This window comes from Cheilinus undulatus, linkage group 14 (genome assembly GCF_018320785.1).
Source record: "Cheilinus undulatus linkage group 14, ASM1832078v1, whole genome shotgun sequence".
NCBI classification, from domain to species: domain Eukaryota; kingdom Metazoa; phylum Chordata; class Actinopteri; order Labriformes; family Labridae; genus Cheilinus; species Cheilinus undulatus.
This window is the reverse complement of record NC_054878.1, coordinates 35928634-35950385: the sequence shown is the minus strand read 5'-3', so window position 1 is coordinate 35950385 and position 21752 is coordinate 35928634. Positions and strand designations below refer to the sequence as shown.

The 21752-nt window shown below is 38.9% G+C and overlaps 1 protein-coding gene across 6 annotated transcripts in view; it reads left to right on the top strand.

The window, feature by feature from the left end:
- The window catches only part of sipa1l1 (signal-induced proliferation-associated 1 like 1), a 150641-nt gene that overhangs the window by 108067 nt on the left and 20822 nt on the right, over window positions 1-21752 (top strand). For all 6 annotated transcript variants that reach the window (XM_041805723.1, XM_041805726.1, XM_041805725.1 and 3 more), the window contains 6 exons: window positions 9374-9953; window positions 15367-15465; window positions 16287-16462; window positions 16745-17032; window positions 17483-17632; window positions 19710-19843. In XM_041805723.1, coding sequence (XP_041661657.1) covers window positions 9374-9953; window positions 15367-15465; window positions 16287-16462; window positions 16745-17032; window positions 17483-17632; window positions 19710-19843 — 1427 coding nt within the window. The remainder of the gene's footprint in view (window positions 1-9373; window positions 9954-15366; window positions 15466-16286; window positions 16463-16744; window positions 17033-17482; window positions 17633-19709; window positions 19844-21752) is intronic.

Below are 21752 nucleotides of genomic sequence, written 5' to 3'. Positions count from 1 at the left end.
TGGTTTAATTCCATGAAATGAAGTACAAGATAAAGTCATAAGTAGGCTTTGATTGTATTTTTAATTGCAAAATTAAAGAGAGTAGTGTCAGTCAGAAGTAAAAGAATAATACTGTGCACACAAGCACTATCAAACAGATCAATTCATTTACCTATCTTTTATATATACCCTTTATCCTCCTTGGGGTTGCAGGGGGCTGGAGCAAGTCCCAGCTGTCATTTGGAAAGGGGCCGGGTGCACTCTGGACAGGCCTAAAGTCTATCAATTAAGTGTCAAAAAGTAACAAAATAGCATGTCTTTTGACTGTGGGAGGAAGCCAGAGTACTTACAGAGAACCCATGCTTACACGGGGAGGACTTTGCCCAGAGTGGTCCCAGACCAATCATGGATTTGAAACAAAAAGCTAAATGTTGGGAGATGATGGCCAAACCACTGCAACACCTTACAGCCCCTTTATAGAGAAAAACAGAGGGATTTAGCAGAGAAAGGATAGAGTATGTATTAAAAACTCAATCTCTGGGCACCAGTCTAGCTCAGTTGTTAGAGCAGGTGCCCCTATACTTAAATGCCCTTATATATAGCTACAGAGCTACAGTCTTTGATGCACTGGTTGAAGGTTCAAATCCAGGACATGGTGCTGTTTGGTGCATGTCCTTCCCACTCTGAGGGACCAGAGTTTTTCATACCAGTGAAATCCTCACCAAGTTAGTCACCAACACTCACCCAGATTACATGAGCGATTCAGAGGTTGAAAAATAAGTGTGATGGCCACCTGTTGAATAGGGTTTGGAATTGAGAACTGGTTCCAATTGATTCAACCATCAACATAATTTGACAAAACATGTTTGATATTCACAGTTCAAGATTGGAAATGCAACAGGCAGAATACGCTCAACAACTAGTCTGTGTAGCATCACCAACCAGATACCAGTTAGTTTCACGGCTCACAAAACATTAACTATTACCTTTAGCTTAGCCAGGATTTTTCGCCCTCATCCTTTTCCTTGTTCCTTGTTGTTTTGCCACCTCTGTAACACACACCAGGACAGCTAGTCAAGGATTTTGATCACGCTCCATGTTTGTTTTTCTTCTGAAGTCACGTTTGTTTATGTAAGTTCCTGTGAGATCTTGTGTGTTAGGAATTCTCACTGTGAGATCCTTTATACATTATAAAAAAAAACCTTTGAAATCTAAAAATCATCCAGTGTGTGGCTAGCCTAATGCATTTAGACAGGCTTGTATAAAGCACTGTTGTTAAAGACAGCTTCATCTGGATATTAGTACAACTGTGAACAGTGCGAACCAGAACTGTGCAAGAAATGTTTGATAATATATAGATTATAGTTTACAGCCTAAAATACATCTGATTTTTTTTTTATAAAAAGGGAGCAACATTTGATCTGTTAAGGGTGGATTCCTTTCAAAATAACAGCTATTGGTTAGCCATGGGAGAAACATTTTCGTCCTACATCCGCTGTATAACCACCCATAATTTATCTTCAGTAGAGCCCCCAGGAATAAGGTGAATAGAAAACTGCAAAACAAACTAAATTTCTTATGACTAGAAACAAACAAACAGGAGTGACCATACTGTTGATAGATTCAGGAGAGAGAACATGCTTAACTCCATAGAAACTCAGCTCATCATCTACTTTTCTGTATACCAGGTGCTAAAGAGTAAGATGACTAATTAGACCACTGCGGATTTTTGCTGGACAATGATTAACTTGTTTAACTGTTAGCTATGAAATGTCCAGTCTGACTTTACTTATGTTGGCAGATGTGTGGTTGGGTGTTAAGGATGAAGAATTAGAATTCTGTGTTCCAGCATTTGTGGTAAACCAGCGTTTTTTCTTCCTCAATTAACTGCTCTAACTCTGTAAGTAGCTTACATAGTTGGAAACTGTTGCCTGCTAATCACACAATGACTTGAAGAGCTTTTTCAAAATAATGAAGTCTTAATGGCTGCAGTCCAAATTTTTTCATAAGAGGCTTTATAAAATCAGCCCATTATACCATTGCACAGCTAATAGAGAGTCTGTGCTTTAATAAGTGTTATGTTGTTCCTTCAAGCAGTGTTACAGAACTAGAATTATGTAAAAAATAGATAATACATGTTAAAAAGCAATTGTTAATGTTACTTCTTTAGAGAGTGCAGCATTCATGGATGGCTTCAGTGCAAAGTGAATTGAAATGCACATTAAAAAAGTTGATTTAGTCTGATTTATCATTCCATGTAATGACAATTCAATGGGATTTCTCCAAGGTACAAAATATCTTCTCAGTGCAGTGAAGTCTACTGTACTTTACAAGTGCAATAATTTTCAAAGCCCCTGGAAGATGCCTTGATAAAAAAAAAAAAATGAATTATAACTACAGCTGCTTGATCTTTAAAAAAATGATGTGATATATTTTTTGTATGTAACTGACAGCAGCTCAGACACCCACATGGGGATGTACTGACATTGTGTGAAGAGAGCTGTCTCATACCGTTTCTAATAATGTTAAAGTGTATGTTTAATCTGCGTCATTGCCCTCATGATAGTAACGTCTAATTAAATGAAAGCTCGCCACCCAGTTAGCTGCTGCACAGGATTCTTGGGATGCTTCAGCATATGAACATGCAGGTGTTGCACTTAAAGAAAAAAAACACCTTTTAGCATATCAACTTCAGTAGTGAACTGTATGTGTGGTCATAGCACTAAGCAGCATGGGGTGAGAGTGCTTCTGATTGCAGGATTATACTCACCTTAATTCTGCCTCAAGCATCATGTAAGAATATCTCTGATGGTTGTTATATTAGGGCTGCTCAGTTATGGGAAAAATCATAATTTTGATATTCTGTATATTGAGATAATATTTCTTACATATACAAATTTGTGCATTAATTTTCAATTATAAAATAACATGTAACATATTCTGCAAGTTATTTTGCATTCTTGAAGGTCTGACTCCTCAAAACCAGAGTGTTTCCATTAGGGATCCACGATATCACTGGCAAAATATTGGCATCTGCAGATATTGGCTTAAAAAATGTGAATTTTGAAGGAAGTTTTTGAAGTGTTTATTTTATTATGTAATACATACAATCATATGCCCTGGCTTTCATGGCGCCAAGAATTTAAACAAACCAGGATCATAGAACATAGTCATTCTTTCATTATCATAGAAAAGAAAAAGAGGATGGAGACAAACTAGAGTCATTGATTTGTTGAATAAAGTATCTCATCTTCTTTCCCAGGCGTTTCAGACAAAATTAGCAAGTTTAAACAGCCATTCTGGTTTTTCTTCATCAGGCAACTGCTCTTGCCTGTGCAGCCAAGGATCTCTAGCATCAAAATCAAATCAAAATGTTACATATGATTCAGGCATAAATATCTGAATATTGGCAGATATGAATATTTCCCCCAATGTGTACAGCTGATGTATTGACCAAACGTATCAGCGGAATGCACAAATCAGTTTGTGGAGCTGAAGTTTGTTTCTTCTATTTGAAATCCTTATTCCATAAAGTTTAAATCATGCCTGGACTAAAGTTTTAGGTCTGAATTAAAGCTAGTGCTTTTGCACTTGAGAAGAATTTGATTCTGTGTTAATTTACACTTTGTCACAATTATCTTGGTGTTTTATTACAAAAGAGTAAATGACTAAAATATCTCTAAATCGGTATTGGGTAGATCAATTTTGGAATTATCAACATATCAATTACCAGCAAAAATCCAGTATTGTGCATCCCTTGTTTCCATGTGACTGAGGATGGTGTAGCATTTTTGTTGAACAACAGCTGCCTTTCTGTCATCTTCAAACTAGAGTTGAATGATTTGTGAAAAACAATCTAATTGCGATTTTTTTCCCCCAATATTGCGATTGTGATTTAATATGCAAATATTTTTAGGTTTCTCATCTTGTATATTTTTTAATACATGCAAACAACAATTTTCTATATTATATAGAATATACTAGGGCAAAACAATTTAAAACAAATATCTAATTGGAATTTTTTGGCTCATATTGCAAATTTGATATCAATTGCTATATGGAAGAGGTGATCATTGTTATGGCATCTCATGTTAAATAAGTAAAACAGTAATTTTTTTTGTAAAAAAACTTGAATTTTTTGCATGATGTCCATAACATATCTCGTGCAAAGAAGTATTACACTGGTATTTTGACACATTTCAAGTTTAAGAAATAGTGCAACTTCTGCGATTTTTAAATTGCAGCACCCCAAATTGCAATTTTAATCTAATTTGCGATTAATTGTCCTGCCCTAGTTTAAACGGTGAGCTAACATTGCACACCAAAGTTGACGTAACTATAACTATAGTGGCTATAAGTTTACTTACAACGGTGTTATGTAGCAAAGTTTGCAGAAAGGTAATGTCATTTACCAGGGGTATCCAAAACGAGGTCTAGGGCACAGTATGGGGTTGATGTTGCTGTTAAGTAAGACCTAGAGTACCAGAGTGGGTAGCAGGGTTGCCATGAGCCCCTGGTGTTCCTTTACCAGGGGTGAAAAGGTTTTGACAAAAGAAATCCTGTTGAGCTTGACCTTGCCCTTTGAGGGCAGGGCTTAGTGGTATTTCAGTTGAAACTGAAACACCTAGTGTCATGTGCATGCCTACATTTTGGGGACATGCACTCTGCATGCATGGTGGACAGATCTCTGTGTGCACTTGATGTGCTATCAGACAGACTTTCATTGTACTTTTGAGATTTAAAAACAAGAAACTGAATTTAAGATGGCACCAATTAACAGACAAGTGCAGCATGACACATTCAAATCAGGACATTTGTATACTTTTGATACCACTTGTGGCTTCCTAGATGTATCTGTCTTCTCTTAATTTACACATGTATAATTCTTTTCTACAGCCAGCACACAGTCTAGTTTCTATATAACACAGTTTTTACGGCTTTGAGCATTTGTTGTAGATAAAAACAAGTTACATGTTCCTCTCTTACATCCACACACCTACAGTACACCTCTGAGCCACCCACTCCAACAGGTATTGACATGTTCTTTTTCTTGCCCTGGCTCAGTGGGCAGCAGGTCGTGGATACTGGAAAAGCAGAGCTGCCCACACACTGGATATTTATAAGACCACAAATCTCTGAAACCACAGGAATGTGCTCTTTAATTTCCACTGCCAAACCTCCTGCCGTGCAGATCACACAGCAGCCACACAGCTCTGCAAAACCCCACAGCCCTACGTTCTCCTCTCTCTCCCTCTCTCTCTGGCTACCTCTTTTCCCAATGATCCCTCTTTTCTCTCATTCATTTTTCCTGTTCTCTAGCTTTAAATACATCTACTTTCCTCTCTCCATCACTTCCCTCTGTCCTACATGAGTCACAGGTCTTTGGTTGACTGACTCACAGGTGTTTTAGATCAGTACAAGTGCTTTTAGAGCTGCGCTGTAATGTAGTGAGTGATGTTTGTTATAATGTAAAGGAATAAGAATAAAAGGTCACATTTTATTTTAATCAATTGTTCAGCCTGCTTATAACCACTTCACAGGCTTCTCTTTGAATACTCGGCATGATTCATTTGTTTTCCATGAAAGAGCAAGCAGATATTGCTCCCAGAGAATGTCACTCAGGTTGGGCTCTAGTTTGAGTTAAAAATATGAATTTTAGACACACTAAAGAGCAAAATACTGCAAGGTGATAATTAACAAAAGGAGATCGGACTGCTATGTTGACCATATTGTCATGAAACTATAAATTGTACTTGAATATCTCTGAAGTACCACGTGCACTCTGCAGGGAGAGCTTGACTTTCATTTAAGACAACCAGGTCAGGGGAATTTAGGGACATCAAACTTGTCTTCGACATCACATCTGTACTCCAGTCGTTTTTCACTAAGGCATCTGTTAACATTAGACTTTAAATTAACAATAGACTGAAACCTGCAGGGTGCACGGTCAGTTGAACATCGGTATGATTGGTATTGGTACAGACATCTGCCTATTGGCAAGCAATGTGGCACTGATGTTTGTAGCCAGTGTTCAAATTTTGTGTTTCATCAGTTTGCTGGCAACCTAGTATCACTAGATAAAGTCTAACCCTGCACAGCTGATGGATTGGCCAGATTCCATGTCTGTCATTGGCTGATCCATCTTGCAAATCTTCTGTCTGAAATGTTTCTTCTCGGTCAGAAAATGGCTGAATCAATCAGTGTCATTTGAGGCAGTAGTTATGGACATAATTTAATTTAGTAAACAACGGCTGCTGGTAAAGAGATAAGATTTTTATAAGAGCTGGACAATATTACTTGAATTAAAGAAGAGCAAAGAACAACACTGAAGGCTTTTCTTGGAGGAAGAGATGTTTTCTCCCAGCTGCCTTTGGGAAGAGTTTAATTTACTAGCTGGCTCCACTGATAGCAAACAACAGTGAGTCACCTGTTGAGCCAATGTTGTGTAGTTCACCCCCAGGGTGGTGCCTGCCTACTATTGTTTTGTTGCTCTGATTGCCTTTAATTAATGTGACGGACAGAATGTTCATCCAATCACCTTTTTTATTTTTTTTTAAGGCCCTTCCCAAACACCACATATGAGCGGTTGTCCCCATAAAAGTGAAATATATCCTTTGCAGTGGATATGTGAAACAGACTAACTGGTGTGGCAGCTTAGAGGAAGACACTTATTGATAAATTCAAACATTAAAGAAAATGTCAGCAGTGGGGGAGATCTTGGACACATCAACATGTCATTTTTAACACATGCAAGAAGATGGACTACAAACAGACATTTCAATGCAATACATTAAATCCAATAGCTCCTTTAAAATCAAGCATTGCAAAACAAAGAAGCAACGTAACCAAAAACTAAACAATGGTAAACACCTTATTCCTTGTTTCCATGATATTGCGCTAAATGTGGGCGCGACTTCCAGTTCTTTCTGTCTTAACAGGATTTTGCATAGAAACAAGATGCTAAACATGATTATTAGAGCAATTTAGAGATGAAAATATGTAAACTTTGTCTGTTGCACCTTAAACAGGATAATCTTATTATTTCTCTGCTCTCTACTAGAGAGGACAAAATGAAGATATTACCTCAGATAACCTAGTCTTTGTATCAGTGTAGTAATGGACGATCATATTTTATTAAAGGAGTTGAGTAAGATGTAGAGCCACGTCAGAGCTAAAATAAAACTTTGACAGCCTTTCATCAAAGTTTGCTCAAGTGTTCACCCTTACTCAAGGTTCGAGTGATGAGATTTGGATTTCAATGGTCATGGGGCTTTTGTGCCTGATGTGCTTGTGAACACAAGATCTCTAGAATGCTGGGAGGGATTTTCTTCATGCAACAAGGTAATGGTTGACCCTTTTTTACAACACTTCTACCACTGAAAAATCCTCCTCGTCTTGACCCACCACTGTACTTTTACTGTTGGGCAATTGGAAAATTGCAGGGGCATGTACAATTTTAGTGAGGTGGTAGTCCTAGCTGTTTTTGTTGCTCTGGCACCAGAATGGGTTTGAATGGTTTTTGATTTTTACTACTTTCAATTTTAAATTAGAATTCTTGCATGATGACAATCCTAATGCTGTTAGTATATACATTCACTGCTAGTGGTGCACTTTACGCTCTAATTTAAGTTCAAATCATTCAGGGAAAAAAAAAACGTTTTCTTCTGCTGTTTTCTAATATTGGAAATTTAAAATGAAAGGCAGAAGAAACTCACCAGTTTACTGAAAACACAATGGAAAATCCAAGAAGAATGCATGACAAATGCAATGCTAATAATGCAGGTTTTTCTCCTGTTGTAGTTGTCCATGTGAAAGTAGAACTAAGGGAAATCAACTTTTATTGAAGATGCACTAAAATAGCACACATCTCCACCACAACTGCTGCAAAGACACTAATGTTAGTACTTCTGCATTACCTTGTAGCTTTACATCTGCACGCACGCCGCTTTCTCCCCCACTTCTTCTTGTCGTCCTTGAGAGTCCAGGAAATACACAGTGCATTTTGAAATACTAACAGCCACTGAAGGTATTATCAGCATTCATTTCTCCAGGTTGGACAGTGATTTTGGTCTCCAAGACAAGAAAAAAATGTTTCTTCTTTTACCCTCATGCGTCATAAACAGGAACAGGTGGGAGAATGAGGTGTCAATAATTTGACACTTCGAGTAATTGAACACCACATGTCTCAGGTGAAGACGGGCTCGTCTCTGAGGTATGTTTAGAATAATGTGGGTGACATATTATTGACTTTAGTTGCTTATTAATGCTGATGTCAACAGGGGTGCTGATGCATGTCAGCTGGGTGGCGTGTGGGATGAGGGACCAGACTTCCTGTGCAGCTTTTGTCAGCTTGTAATTATCACCTGAGGCTGGGACAGGTGATCCATCTGCGGAGTTAATGGTCAGATGAAGGGCCATTTTGGGACAATGTCACCCTTTTTTTCCATTTCCTTCAGACTGAGACATTCAATAGACCAGGTTTTGAGTCCCACATTGCAAGAAAAATGCTTTCTTTCCAGTAAGCAATAATCTTTGCAGATTCTCCCACACAGTCCTCCTTCTCTCTCAGCCACATTTTCCTTTTCCCTCACTCGGGGTTTTCTGAGGCTTTTTTGGGGCATGAGATTTGGAACAGCACCCTCCCCTCATCCTCCTCCACAGCTCTCCTTCCTCTCTATGGCTGCAAAGCTGAGTTCCTGACATACCAGACAGGGTGAAGAGCCTCAGATGGCCATTCCAAGGGCTTAGTAAAAGGAAAAAGAGGATGAGGAGAGCAGAGATAGAAAACAGAGAGATAAAGATGTGAAACTGAAGTATATGCTAGACAGACACAGCCTCCTCTTTAGAGCTAGTTCGTAAATCTTATGAACAGAATTTAGACAGCAGAGATCGCAGAAGAATAATTTGAAGCAGAAGACTGTAAGGATTCTTTTTTTTGCAAGGGGAGCACAGATGACACTCAGATGAGTGATGAGAATTGGGCCTTTTTTGTTCCCATACTTGACTGAGCAAACCGCATGAGGTTTTATATCAAAAATAAACTGTGTTGCAGAATCTGGCATCTCTTTTACGCCCCTCTAAATCTTGGTGACATAAATCCTTCAAGCTTGTATGTGATGTGACACAGTGGGTAGATTTACTGTCGAGTAAAACATTACATCTAAGCCACAGGATTAATGATGTCAGAGCAAATTGTTAAACCTAAGTGTGATCAAATGTACAGGAGCCCTAAGAAAACATGAATCCAAACTTTTTTGATAATTCAGTTCTTGATAATGAATTTTTTTTTGGGAGATTTTGACTTATTAATATTTTTTTTCTGGAGATAACTTTCTTTTCTCTCCACTCATGTTTCCCTCCCTTTCTTTTTGCTCTATCATTCTGTTTTTTTTAGTGTTTCAGTCACTCGTTCCAAAGACGTGCCCTCCTTCGGCCCTCCAATCCCAGACGGCGTGACTTTTCCCAAGTCCTCCGTGTTCCGGGACTTTCTCCTTGCCAAGGTCATCAATGCAGAAAACGCCGCCCACAAGTCACACAAATTCCGTGCCATGGCCACCCGAACCCGCCAGGAGTACCTGCGGGACCTTGCCGAGCGCCACACCACCAGCACGCCCATCGACCCCTCGGGAAAGTTCCCTTTCATCTCGTTGGCTCACAAGAAGAAAGAGAAGTCTCGGCCTTACGTAGGGGCGGAGATTCGCAGCCTGGGTGGAGTGGCCTGGCCCACTTACGTGGAGGACCATGGCACCGGAGGGGAACTGGAGGCCCTTCTCGCCATCTCTAATGACTTTATGATCCTGTTAGATCGGGAAGCGAAAGCTGTGGTGTTCAACTGTGCCACTAAGGATGTGATTGGCTGGTCGCTGAGCAGTCCAGCGTCTTTGCGGATTTTCTACGAACGTGGAGAAAGTGTGTCTCTGAGGAGTATTAGTAACAACACGGAGGACTTCAAAGAGGTGGTCAAACGTCTGGAGGTAAGAGAACACTCAAATACATTACATACATTTGTTGGTGAAGTTATAAAAACTTTATTAGATTGTCAGCTCGTATCAGTGTTACCGGTATTTGTATAGCACATTTGATACACATGTAAACTCAGTGTGCTTTATTGAAGACAAAATAATTCCATCAGTCCCTGAATAGGGATGCACAATATTATTGACATGATATCAGTAACAGCAGGTGTCAGCCTCAAAAGTTAATTATCACTACTGGCAAATATAAAATTTCTGCCGATATTTACAATCTAAATATAAGCTGTAAAAGCTGTGTGTTTGAATAAGTTTGTGGAGTTTTGAGCAGAATCAGCAGAGCTATGTTTGACAACACCTTTTTCTTTGTTCATCCTCATTCCTTAAGCTTGGACTGAAGTCTGTTTCTTTGGTCATTCTTAAACTTTAGGGTGTTTAAGGCCGTTTCAGTTCTGAGCCACATTCGTTTTATTTAGCATTGATATTGCCAAAAATGTATTTGTAAATAGAAGCTTATTAGATATGTACAAAAATCTAATATTGTGCATCCCTATTCCTGATGCAACTCCGTGAGAGCATCCATGCAAGAGTTCTTACTAGTGTAGTTTATTAAACCTAGTCATTATTCTAATAAGAATGATATAATATCGAAATTGTTTCAATATTATGGCAACTGAAAGAGAAGCCCTTGACATTATTTTTATTCATAAGAAATGCAGCAATATTCATGTAAACTGTTTTGATTGTACAAATCTGTAGGAGACATCCCTGCACCCAAAAGTATCTGTGCAATTTCAACAGTGTTTTTGGTTCAGCAGCTTTTTTCTAAATAGTATCTGAAGATCTACAACCTGTTGCATCAGCTATTACAAAGCTAGGTCTGACGTTATGCTGTACTGTCTAGGGCTCAACAGTTAATGGAGCTTCAATTTAAATTAATAAACAAGATAATAGAGATTAAACGACTACTGGCTGTATGCTGAGTTGGGCTTGGTTTGATAAGCAAGGGCACTAAAGCAGACCATAAAAGGGCAGCCATTGGTTATTAAAACAGCAACAGCTTTTTCTGAGTTGGACTTGGAACAATTCAAAATAGTTTGCATGTCTTACAATATTATGGCTGCACCTTAATATGCCAAATGAATTAACTCATTTGAAATTCATGCACAGATGTAAGTTCAATCAAAGCAAAATCATGCTCGATAATAGGTATCAATATTAATCAAAACAATCATGATCACGATTTTTGCTATGATCGAGCAATCCGCACTAAACCCTACGTTGAAACTAAATAGTTAAGTTGTGACTTAAGTTGTGGCATTTTTTTGTTGTACCATGGAGACCTAAGATTTATCCTGTTTATTAGAGCAAAATGCAGATAAAACTTTTTTAATTTTACCATTCAGTGAAAAGCATTTTAATGTAGCACTTGTTTCAGTGCTGCCTCTAATGTTTAATTGTCGCTCTACAGGCTAACTGCTCAAAAGAACTTTGACTAATTGCTGTAAATCGTTTAAAAAAGTGCTAAAAATGTATGCAAAAAACATGACAAAGCATTTGATTAATGTAGAACTTAAGCCCATACCCTAAACACAGAGCTAGTATAAGATAACAAGAGTAAGAGCAAGTGGTAAACTCTCATGAACAAGAGGTAATTTAATTGTTCTTAATTGTAGACAGTGTTAATTGTCTCAGCTCATGGAGATGAAAGTGTAACTGATCATCAAGAACACACTGACACCAAAAAGCCGTTAAAAAGTTTAACATGTACTTGGAGGTAGTGCTGCATGATTTGATCATAATGTGTAATTGTGATTAAACAAAACCTGACGTTTTTATAGTATTGCTTTCATAATAACAATATTTTCCAAAGATTACATTTTTTCCCTTTTTTTTAATAAATACAGCTACTTTTTAAGTGCAACACTGGTACTGCTGTAAACTTAAAGGGCTTTCTCTGGCATTCCTGCCTTATACAAGAATAATTGCAGCCTTATACAGTTATGTAATTGCACAGCCTGACATCGCAATTGTGACTGGGATTAGATTAATCATGCAGCACTAATAGGAGATAGGTGTAGCGAGGGGAATTGAGAAATGGTTCCAGATGAAACCTGTTAGAATTGGTTAAATCCATTGGTATCATTTACATTTAATTAGTACTGTCAAATGATTAAAAAGAATAATCAAGTTAATCACATTTCTTTAATTTTAGTATTTTTTAGATTTTTAAATGTTTATTTTTTTTTACTTTATGTACAGCACTTTGAAAGCACTTTTTACTAAAAAAAATGTGTTTTATTATTATTATTATTATTATTATTGTTGTTATTATATTTATTATCTCTAACTTAACATTTAAAATACTTCAATGTACCTGCATTTTTGTTTGAGATGAATTAGTACAAGTATGGTGTTTAAATGAAGAAATATTAAACAAACTAGAGTTTTTAAACTTATTTGTGGTTTTTAAATCAGAGTGAGCAATAATATTTATAAACTGCAAACGAGCCCAGAAGACAAACACATCATGTACTAAATACTGTATGCTGTAAAGTGAATGATCAGGTGTGCTGTTACCCCGAGGTAGCTGAAGTTGCTGACTGATGTCCATTGGTCTCTCGTCAGTGTAATAAATGTAACTCAGGCCAGCTGCCCCACTTTCGTTAACCTTTTTAGTTGTCATACAGTTCCCGGATTCTTGTGACACTAGTTCTCGTAGGTGTTCTGTGGTACGGGTCATCCGAAGCGACCTGGATGATGTCTTGAAGCCCTTTGTCGTCAACGATGTCGATGGTCTGCAGTCTCTAGCAACCCATTAGCGATCACATTAGTTAGCTTGGATGTTGTCATTTTGGGGACAAATCCAGGTCTGCTGGACTGCGCCACTGTAGCTTGTCGTTATAGCTTGATCCCATGTTGTTAGCGTCTTTGCTAGCATTAGCAACATTAGCTATCATAGCTTGATCCTGTGTTGTTGTTAGTGTCTTTGCTAACATTAGAAAAGATGCGTTTTGCCCGGAGGTGGTACATTAGACTCGTACTTTGGTGTAAAGACAGCTCATCACCGCACACACAACTTTCATTTCATCCAGACTTCCATTAGGCAGCTTTTTAAATCAAAATTTGCCATGAAGCAGACCTGGGTCCGTCTCCTCACTCATCACTGCTGGCTGCGTTTGACCCGCCTTTAACCTTTTTACTCCAGGGACGTAAACATCCGCACAGGAGGACTACGTGAGGAAGTTGTGGTCAAACTTAGTCATATAATTAAACTGCATTATTATTTTTTAATGTGTTAAGCTTTCCAGATAAATTACGAGCTTTAACGCGTTTATATTAACAGGCCTACATTTAATTAAACAATTCCCTTATCAGTGCCTTACTCCCACATGCCTTGAAAAACAGGGTCTCGGGAGAAACAGTCAGCATGAACAAGAACAAGAAGTCAAGGAAGTAAACATGATGCATAGGCAAAAAACCTCGCAGAGTGGTCAAATGTGTGGCTTAATTTCTCAGAAAAGGACACTGATAGTGTGACATCCAGTGTCTGTGATTTCATGTAAATCATGCATCTTTTTGCATCTTTCTATCTGATTATTATAGAGATCTGATGTACATTATTATATTCTTATATATAATAGCTGTAAATTGGCGTACCACAATTTCCAAATCAAGTTACGTCTTTGCCAAAAGATTTGACTTGATGTAGTTAATCATGACTAATTCTGCAAAATCAAACCAGACTACAGGATGCTACTGCTGTTTTGGTGTTTGGAGGCTCCATGGAGACAGCAAATCAATAGATTGAGATGATCAATGGCCCACTTTCAGTCCCTCCTACTACTTATTGTCTGCCAGAATGACAACACTTTTCTCTCTGTCTACATGCCAGAGTTGCTGCCTCATTATTTGTCTTTTGCTTATTGAAGGAGTTTCATAAACACCTCTGGACAACATACTCCTAACGGCTCACACACCTACGCATACAGCCAAGTAATGATAGCGCTTTCTTAGCTGTTTCCATGGAAACTGGTTAGAAAAAAGGTGTTTTCTTATGTAATCATCAGTGCTTTAGAATACATTCAATTCCCCAGCCTCTCCCTACATTCAAACTGTGTGTATATGAGTGTGTGTTTGATGGTTTTTATCATGTATTTATATAACCTGGAAAGAGTCCACGGTGTTTGATTTGCACACATGCATATTAAGAACGCACACACATCGTTATTTGGCTCAAGACTCTGAAATGCATCACTTTCATGTTGTATTTCATGCATCTGGCGATAATCTTCAATCGTTTGGACTCCTTCGGTGCCAGGGAGAGACAGAGAAGTGGCCTTGGGCCTTTTGCTGTTTGGAACTCCTCTTTTCCCTCTTTATATCTTCCCCCCTCTCTCTCATCTCTCTTTTCCTCTTGTTTGCTTCTTGCCATTTTATTTTTTCCCCTTGCTCTCTCTTCCTCTCCCACGCACATATTCAGAAACATCAGAGAGCATCATAACAATTCCTATCAGGTGCACGTCTGGAGAATGATTTATTCACACATCCTTGTGAGTTTGACTTCTATAGATGCGCTGTTCAAACAGAGAAATGAAAGGTGCCCTGAAGTGACTGGGCACGTCACTGCAGGGAAAGAGAGTGAGGGACGTGATGCATGAAACCACAACCAGGGATTGTTTTCAGCAGACCCTTTGTCCAATCAGTGGTTGCCCTTTGCATCTAGACAGGTGATTTTGTCTTAATCATTCTTTTCTTTTTTTACCTAATGGCCTGTGATAAAGAAGCGAGACTGCTTTGTAGCACTCCTTAACCTCTCCTGAATGTTAAGAGATGCGTCTTTTGTAGAAAACATTCAAAAAGGTGTCTTGTAAGCAGTGCATCTTTGTGTGAGCACAGCCTAAATACAGTGTTGCAGTGAGAGACACTTGCTTTCATCTCTGTCATGTTTTGTGTGTTTGTGTATCTTCCTGCCTGTGTGTGAGTGCATGAGAACACCCGTCAAGCAGAAGGTGAACCCCTGATATTGTAGCACTGATACATATTAATTTATGACAATAATTCTCTTAGGGATCACTTAAGATGTTTTACTTCTTAAACATAAAAGAGAACGTGAGTATACATATGCAGTGAACTCATGCAGACCTGCATATATGCAGATAATCCCATTATTGGTTCCACTACTCTATTACACAACCTCTTTTACACTTTAAAAAATGTATTTCGGTCTTCTAATAGAGTTGATATTGACCTGATTTTTCCTTCTTTCTGTTTCTGTTTTCCACCATCTCTACTCCCTTTTTTCTCCTCACCTTTCGGCCCATTTGGTTCCTTTTCATCTTCCCCCCTCTGATCATTCCTGTCACTTCCTCTTCCATCTGGTCTTTGTGTACCTGACTGCCCTCCCTCTGTCCAGTTCCTGACTAAAGGATGTGAGACATCAGAGATGACGCTCCGGAGAAATGGCCTGGGGCAGCTTGGCTTCCATGTGAACTATGAGGGCATTGTGGCTGAGGTAACTATCTTCAGAAGCAATTGTAGAATTTCGGTCTTAATCAGTCATGGTTATTAAGTTTAAACATGTTTACATAAGGGCTGTGAGGATTAACTGCATTAAGTACAATTAATTAAGCTCCATGATTAAAGCTTTTCTTTTAAATCACAATAATCACATGGTTTCTTGTCCCTTTCAACATTGTTTGGTTAAGCTACTGCAGCATCTCCCTGCAGCCACAGGGATGGATAACAAGTCCACCACTGCTCCTTAATGTCTCTTTTCACTTTAAAAACTCACAGACAGCTCAAGTCAAAAGTCATCTGCACCTTGTGTTAGCAAACATTTACCTTTTTATTGTTCCTTTATTTCTTTTTTTCAATCCATAACAAGTTCTTTTTTCCATGGTTAAGGCCATGTTAAAATACGATCTACCTATAGAAGCAGGTCTGTATTCAAACAGTAGAATTTGTAAAAGCGCTGACAAGGATTGCAATTAAATGTTCAATTGGTTAACAGTCCTGGTTTAAATCAAACATCTTTTTACACTTAGTATTTCCACTTGGCTAAAACTATGTTTTTTTTGTAATATGTTTTTATGAGTTATCTCAATGTGTGATACGCTAGAATTTTACATGTTTTTTTCATTGTTAGTTTGAATCAGACAACACAAAAACACAGACATTTCTTTATTTCTTCACCAAATAAAATTCCATTGGCCACTTTAATGCTATTATTACATGAAGAAACTGGACCCTTAACCCATCTTTGGTATTTTTTGTTTGAAAACTAATGCATTTCACTGCCACACCTGTGATTAAATCGAACATTGTTACTTACAGGTGGAGCCATATGGTTACGCCTGGCAGGCAGGACTGCGGCAGGGAAGCAGACTGGTGGAAATCTGCAAAGTTGCTGTAGCAACTCTGACACATGAGCAGATGATCGACCTCCTGCGGACCTCAGTGTCTGTGCGTGTTGTCATTATCCCGCCTCATGATGATGCCACACCACGCAGGTATGTTTGATTTAGAGAAATGAAATGCTTTGTTGACTTTAACATCTTTTCTCAAGCACTTATTTGGAGATGTCAATAACCAGACAGAACAAATGTTCAGTGATGCTGCTGGGCCCGGGTACTTTAAGTATATATTGAAGAAATTGAACAAGTTTTCTAATCTGTTCAGATATTGAAATAGTCATCAAACAAATCTTATTTCAGTTTCTTTTCTTTCTTTCCCTGCAAAGAAGAAAATCTATTTAACCTTTCTGCATATGAACCCTTCCTCTCCTCCTACAGGGGCTGTTCAGAGCTCTATCGGGTGCCCGTGTCTGAGTACAAGAGCAGCAGCAGTGATAGTGGCTCCTTCGAATACAAGTTTCCCTTCAGGAGCAACAACAACAAGTGGCAGAGGACATCCAGCAGCCCCCAGCAGTCGCTCACTGCCTCACCACAGCCACACCAACCCAACCGGGCCATCAGCCTGGGCAGCTCGGTGGGGAAGACACTCTCAGCTGAGAGGCTTGAAAGGGGTGCGGTCATCCCACGCAGCGTCAGCAGTGATGGCCGACCCATGGACACCAAGAGGTCAGATTTCATCTGCATTAAAATGTAGATTATTACAGATTATTAATACAGCGTTTACTTGGTAAAGGGTTTTTAGGCTCTTAAAGTAGAAAATGTGAAATTGTATTTAGAGTGTTTGGGTTCTTATTTTCTGTTGAAATTGCAGTAAATTATTTAGATAGTTTTTTTTTTTTCTTGAAAGCCAAGCAAATGACAGCTTTGGTTATTAAGACGATTGTAGAGAGAAGCTTTAAAATATTCAATTCATTTTTTTCATCTAGACTGTATGGGAACTGTGCTCACAATGTAGCAATCAATGGAATTTCCTCTGCAGGAAGAGCTTGGAACATTTTGCACCTACCAAGCTTGGCTGTTTATTTCATCTTCCTTTATTTCCTTCATTTGCATGTACCTTTAAATTCTTGCAGTTCCTGCATTTCTATGAGTGTTATGTGTTTGTGTGTACACCAGGATGTCTCCCGGCAGTGAGAGCTATAGCCTGGCCTCTTCCCTGGCATTGGGTCGTTCGCCTCACAATCGCAGCTCGCCAAGTAACCTGTCATGTTCCAGCGACGCCTCCGGAAGCTCAGCTCACTGGAGACAGAAGTCAATGCCGGAGCAGTAAGGAAGCTGGGGGGAGAGGACTTGTATTTATGTGTGGCTGGCTTTGTTTCAGAGGATTTCTTTATGCAAGTTATGATTTATTGTATCAGAGACTATGTTTCCTTGGTACTACAAAGACGTCTTTGCTGCCTTTAAGGCACTTTCTCATCAGATTCTTACATGTTTCTGATGTAATTCTTATATAAGTAAGCCAATCTAACTTTATGTAGCACTTTAAAAAACAGTTTCAAAGTTCCCAAATAAAACAAATGAAGAAGTCACATCTACAAGAACATTTTCCTACAAAATAAGTATTTTTGAGAGTGCCTAAATGCCCAAAGATTAGGTTTCCACAGCCCCTTTTCACCTATCTAGGCCTGAAAAATTTATTGACAATCTAAGGACAGTCTTCCCTCTACATCTTTCTGAGTTGCCCATTCACACATGACCCGTTATGTTTCCAGAAAGAAAGATTATCCTTTTCAAATGTTGGTTACGTCTGAAAGCAGGTTATGATGGAAAAAAAGATGCAGTGGAAGTCACATTGTAATGTATACAACATTACCAGCAAGGAGGAAGCTTCTGACTCTAAAGCTACGGTAGCAGTTGTTCGCCTTTATATCTATGCTACATGTAATTTGATGTTTTTTACAACAAACAAACTTGGAGAAGAACATGCTTATGAGCAGAGAGGAGTATGATGCAACTTACTGTGTGCTTGAAGATTGCACTGGTTACACACCAGTTGTGGGATGTTAATAAGGGATGCACAGATGTATCCGTTTAGTGATTTGTTTAATTTGCAGAATGCTTCAGAAGTTTTTGATGTGCATGGGCGCCAAGAGCATGCATCGTCTCTGCCTTCACTAAATCTTTGTGCCATTCAAACACACGTGCACGGCATGCAGTTTTCCCCATATACCTCAGTTTTGGCTGCTGTTTTGTTCAATTTCACCAAAGATGTCAAGTTAACGCGTTGCGCAACTTTTAAGCTTATCATTTTCTGATGCCTTAGCAAAAACGTGCGCTTCAATCAGTGGCTAGCAGTGAACTAAGACACCACTCATTAGAAACTTACAGCAGTTGGGAATGAATACCCAACCTTTAATATAAAACAGTTGGTGTGACTGTGAACCCTGTGGTTTTATTTTAAGCACAGTCTCATCATTTAATAGCCATAGGCCTACCTGGTTTGTATGAAAGGGGCTTCTATTTAACTGTGAGATAAAAGATCATTTGAGAGGGTTTGTGATAAGCATAATCAAGGTGAATGATAGAATAAATTAGTAGCTTTAGTTCTTTTGAGGGCAAGAATCAACTTAATTTGGCTTTATTTCTTAACTGATTGAATAGGCACTGAACAGAATTAGAGACATGATGATGGAAAATCATAGCCTGGTCAGAATGAGACTCCTTGTGGTATTTTGATTTTTGGGTAGAATGGCTGCATAAACTAAAAATAAAAATACATAAAGTCATTTGCCCCGCTAAAATAACTTATGTCAGGGTTGACATGAAACAAACTAAACATCATCTTCTTATGAGAAACAGCCTAACAAACATAACAGGATGTCAACTTTTTTCATAGATTTTGGCAGAGAGGTAGATCTGTATTTCATCTGCATAAGGGTGAAATTATATTAAAATAAACGTGCAACTCTGTTAACAGTTTCAGGTGCATCTTTTAGTTTCTGCCTCATCAGCCCTTTGAGACCTTTTCTGCTGGTGTCCTTGTTTAACATTCAGGATTTATTCATTTCAGCCAAACAAAAGCCAATTAGTCATTTTCATGTTTTATTTATTTTATTATAATGCAGCAGTGGTTGGCTTAAGATTAGATTCATTTGACAGTTGTAACAGTGTATGATGCTGGTGTAGGAGAGTGAGGTGATAGCATTTATGTGTCTTTGTCTGTGATAATGCTCCTGACAGACCGTCTTTTTCCACCCACTACAGCCTGTGGGAAAATGTATTGTGTTTCAAACTCTTTCATTGTGTCATTTGTACCTCTGCATTTTTAAATCAGCAGAAAAACATATTTAGCTGAGTTTTGTGTATTTTTTAAATTTTGGGCTTGTTTTTCCTCTTTTCGCAGGTTTACAGGCCCCCGCCATTCTCCGATGCCCGGGGAGAGGCGAGAGGTGGTTGGAGAGGGCGTGTCCAGCGGGAAGTCGACTCCCAATTGGTCAAGGATGGATGAAGGAGGAGGAGGTGAAAGAGGCTCAACAGGTAAATCTATCTTGGGGGGAGACATCTGAGTGAATGTAATAAATCTTACAACGGAAGAAGGTGTGGCAATATATTTTATTTGTGCTTTTGTCATGGGAGTATGGGGCCCTTGACTCTAGAACTGCATGGAAAGATAAGAGAGCCTTATCCTAGGGACATAGCAATAATAAGCTACACTCATAAAAAGATGAATATGGACAGTTTAAAGGAAGGAGACAAAAAGTTGTTAGTGGTATACTGTTTAAACTAGGAGTGAGCACTTTTTGGTAGGCCCTTGTTCATTCTCAGTAGCTGAAGAAGAGAGGCTTGAAAACAGCAAAGAAAGCTTAAACTTTGCTGGGGCAACTGTAAAGTCTTGTTTTAAAGTGGGGATTAAGAGGCAAAGCAAGCAGATAATAAACAATACTAAGAAAGTGTTTCAAATATCGCAGGAGACTGAAGAACAAGTATAGCACAGCCAACACCATATGGCATGTGAAATGGCGCTTATTTATCTGAATATATGGTGTGAATAAAGGTTTTTTGCAGATGACGTCATTCAACAGCAGAGAAACCCAGATGGGGGGCAGGAACTGATTTCTGCATCATAATGCCATGTTTGCGCTTTTTACAACTGTGCCATCCATTGAAAGTGTAAAAATAGAATCATCCCATCATCATAGGATTTGAGTGCAACATTCTACACTGACAGTATCATAATGTTTTAAAATAACAGGTATCTAGATGAGTGTCTTTTGTTTTTGGGTGCCTCCTCAGCTGCTAGTGAGCTCTCTTCAGCTAAGATACAAACTCTGACAGCTTTTGAACAGCACTTTTCTTCCCCTTCTCTCCCACTTCTCCCCTTCTACCTCCTCCGCTTTTTCTTCAAGCTGTGAATTATTAGGCCATCACAGAGAAGATCTTAATGTCTCTGCAAACAGACAAAGAGGTGGGAAGATAATGAGACAAACAGTCAGTCTTCACTCTATAAGGTTTTCATAAAAAGGAAAGAGAAAGGGGAGAAATTCCTTTTTTTCTTGTCGGCACGGTTGGCCAAGCTTCTCTTTGTGTGCCTTTCCTCCCTTCCTCCCCTTACTCTGTTCCTCGTTCTCCCCTGCTTCTTATGTTTGCTTCTCATTCATCTTTTTATTCTCTTGTACATTGGCTTTCAGTTAATTACAAGTATCCTCCGCTGCAGTGTTTTCCCGGAGTTTTCCTCTCCTCTTCCAGCTTGGTCCCTGAAAACCGCAAAGACTAAACGCTCCTCCGCTGCTCCTCTGATTTGCAGCAGGATGTTTCTTTGCTTAAATGTTTACCAGCCTGCTTTCTGCCGTGCCCTCAACCTGTTCTTTACCCCCACAATCACAGAGAAAAAAACCCAGCCTCTCATTTTGTGGTTGTTTATAGCACTAAAGTCTTTACTGGTCAGGGTGGAACAATGCATGCTGGGCCAGCCCGGCCTGTGTTAGCCAAATGTCCGGCCCTGCACATTCTGCTCTGCTGTCCCCGTGGTTTAGGGTGCTGTCCTTTTCTCTTTTTGTTCCTTTTTTTTTTTTTTTTTTTTTTTTACCCCCTTGACCCTTCAGTCCTCAGCAATGATGATGTGGCCGAGCGCTGTCCAGAAATAACATGAGTCACGCAGAGGGCAGAAGACTGACTTTTGCTCTTACTTTTGTCCCTTACACACAAAAGAGACAAGATCTTAGCATTCAAGATTTATATGAAGGGTATTTAAAGCATGAAGTCTGAACAATTTTACACAGCACTAACTCAATCTTCCTTTGGTATCCTGTGGTTATTTTTAAATAATTCATGGCTTGGGTGGAGGATGCATGTAATAAAGGTAATAAGGTCATGCTTTAAACTAAATGAAATTGAATGTGCACAAAATAGGTACACAACACAACTAACCACATACTTCTGACACACC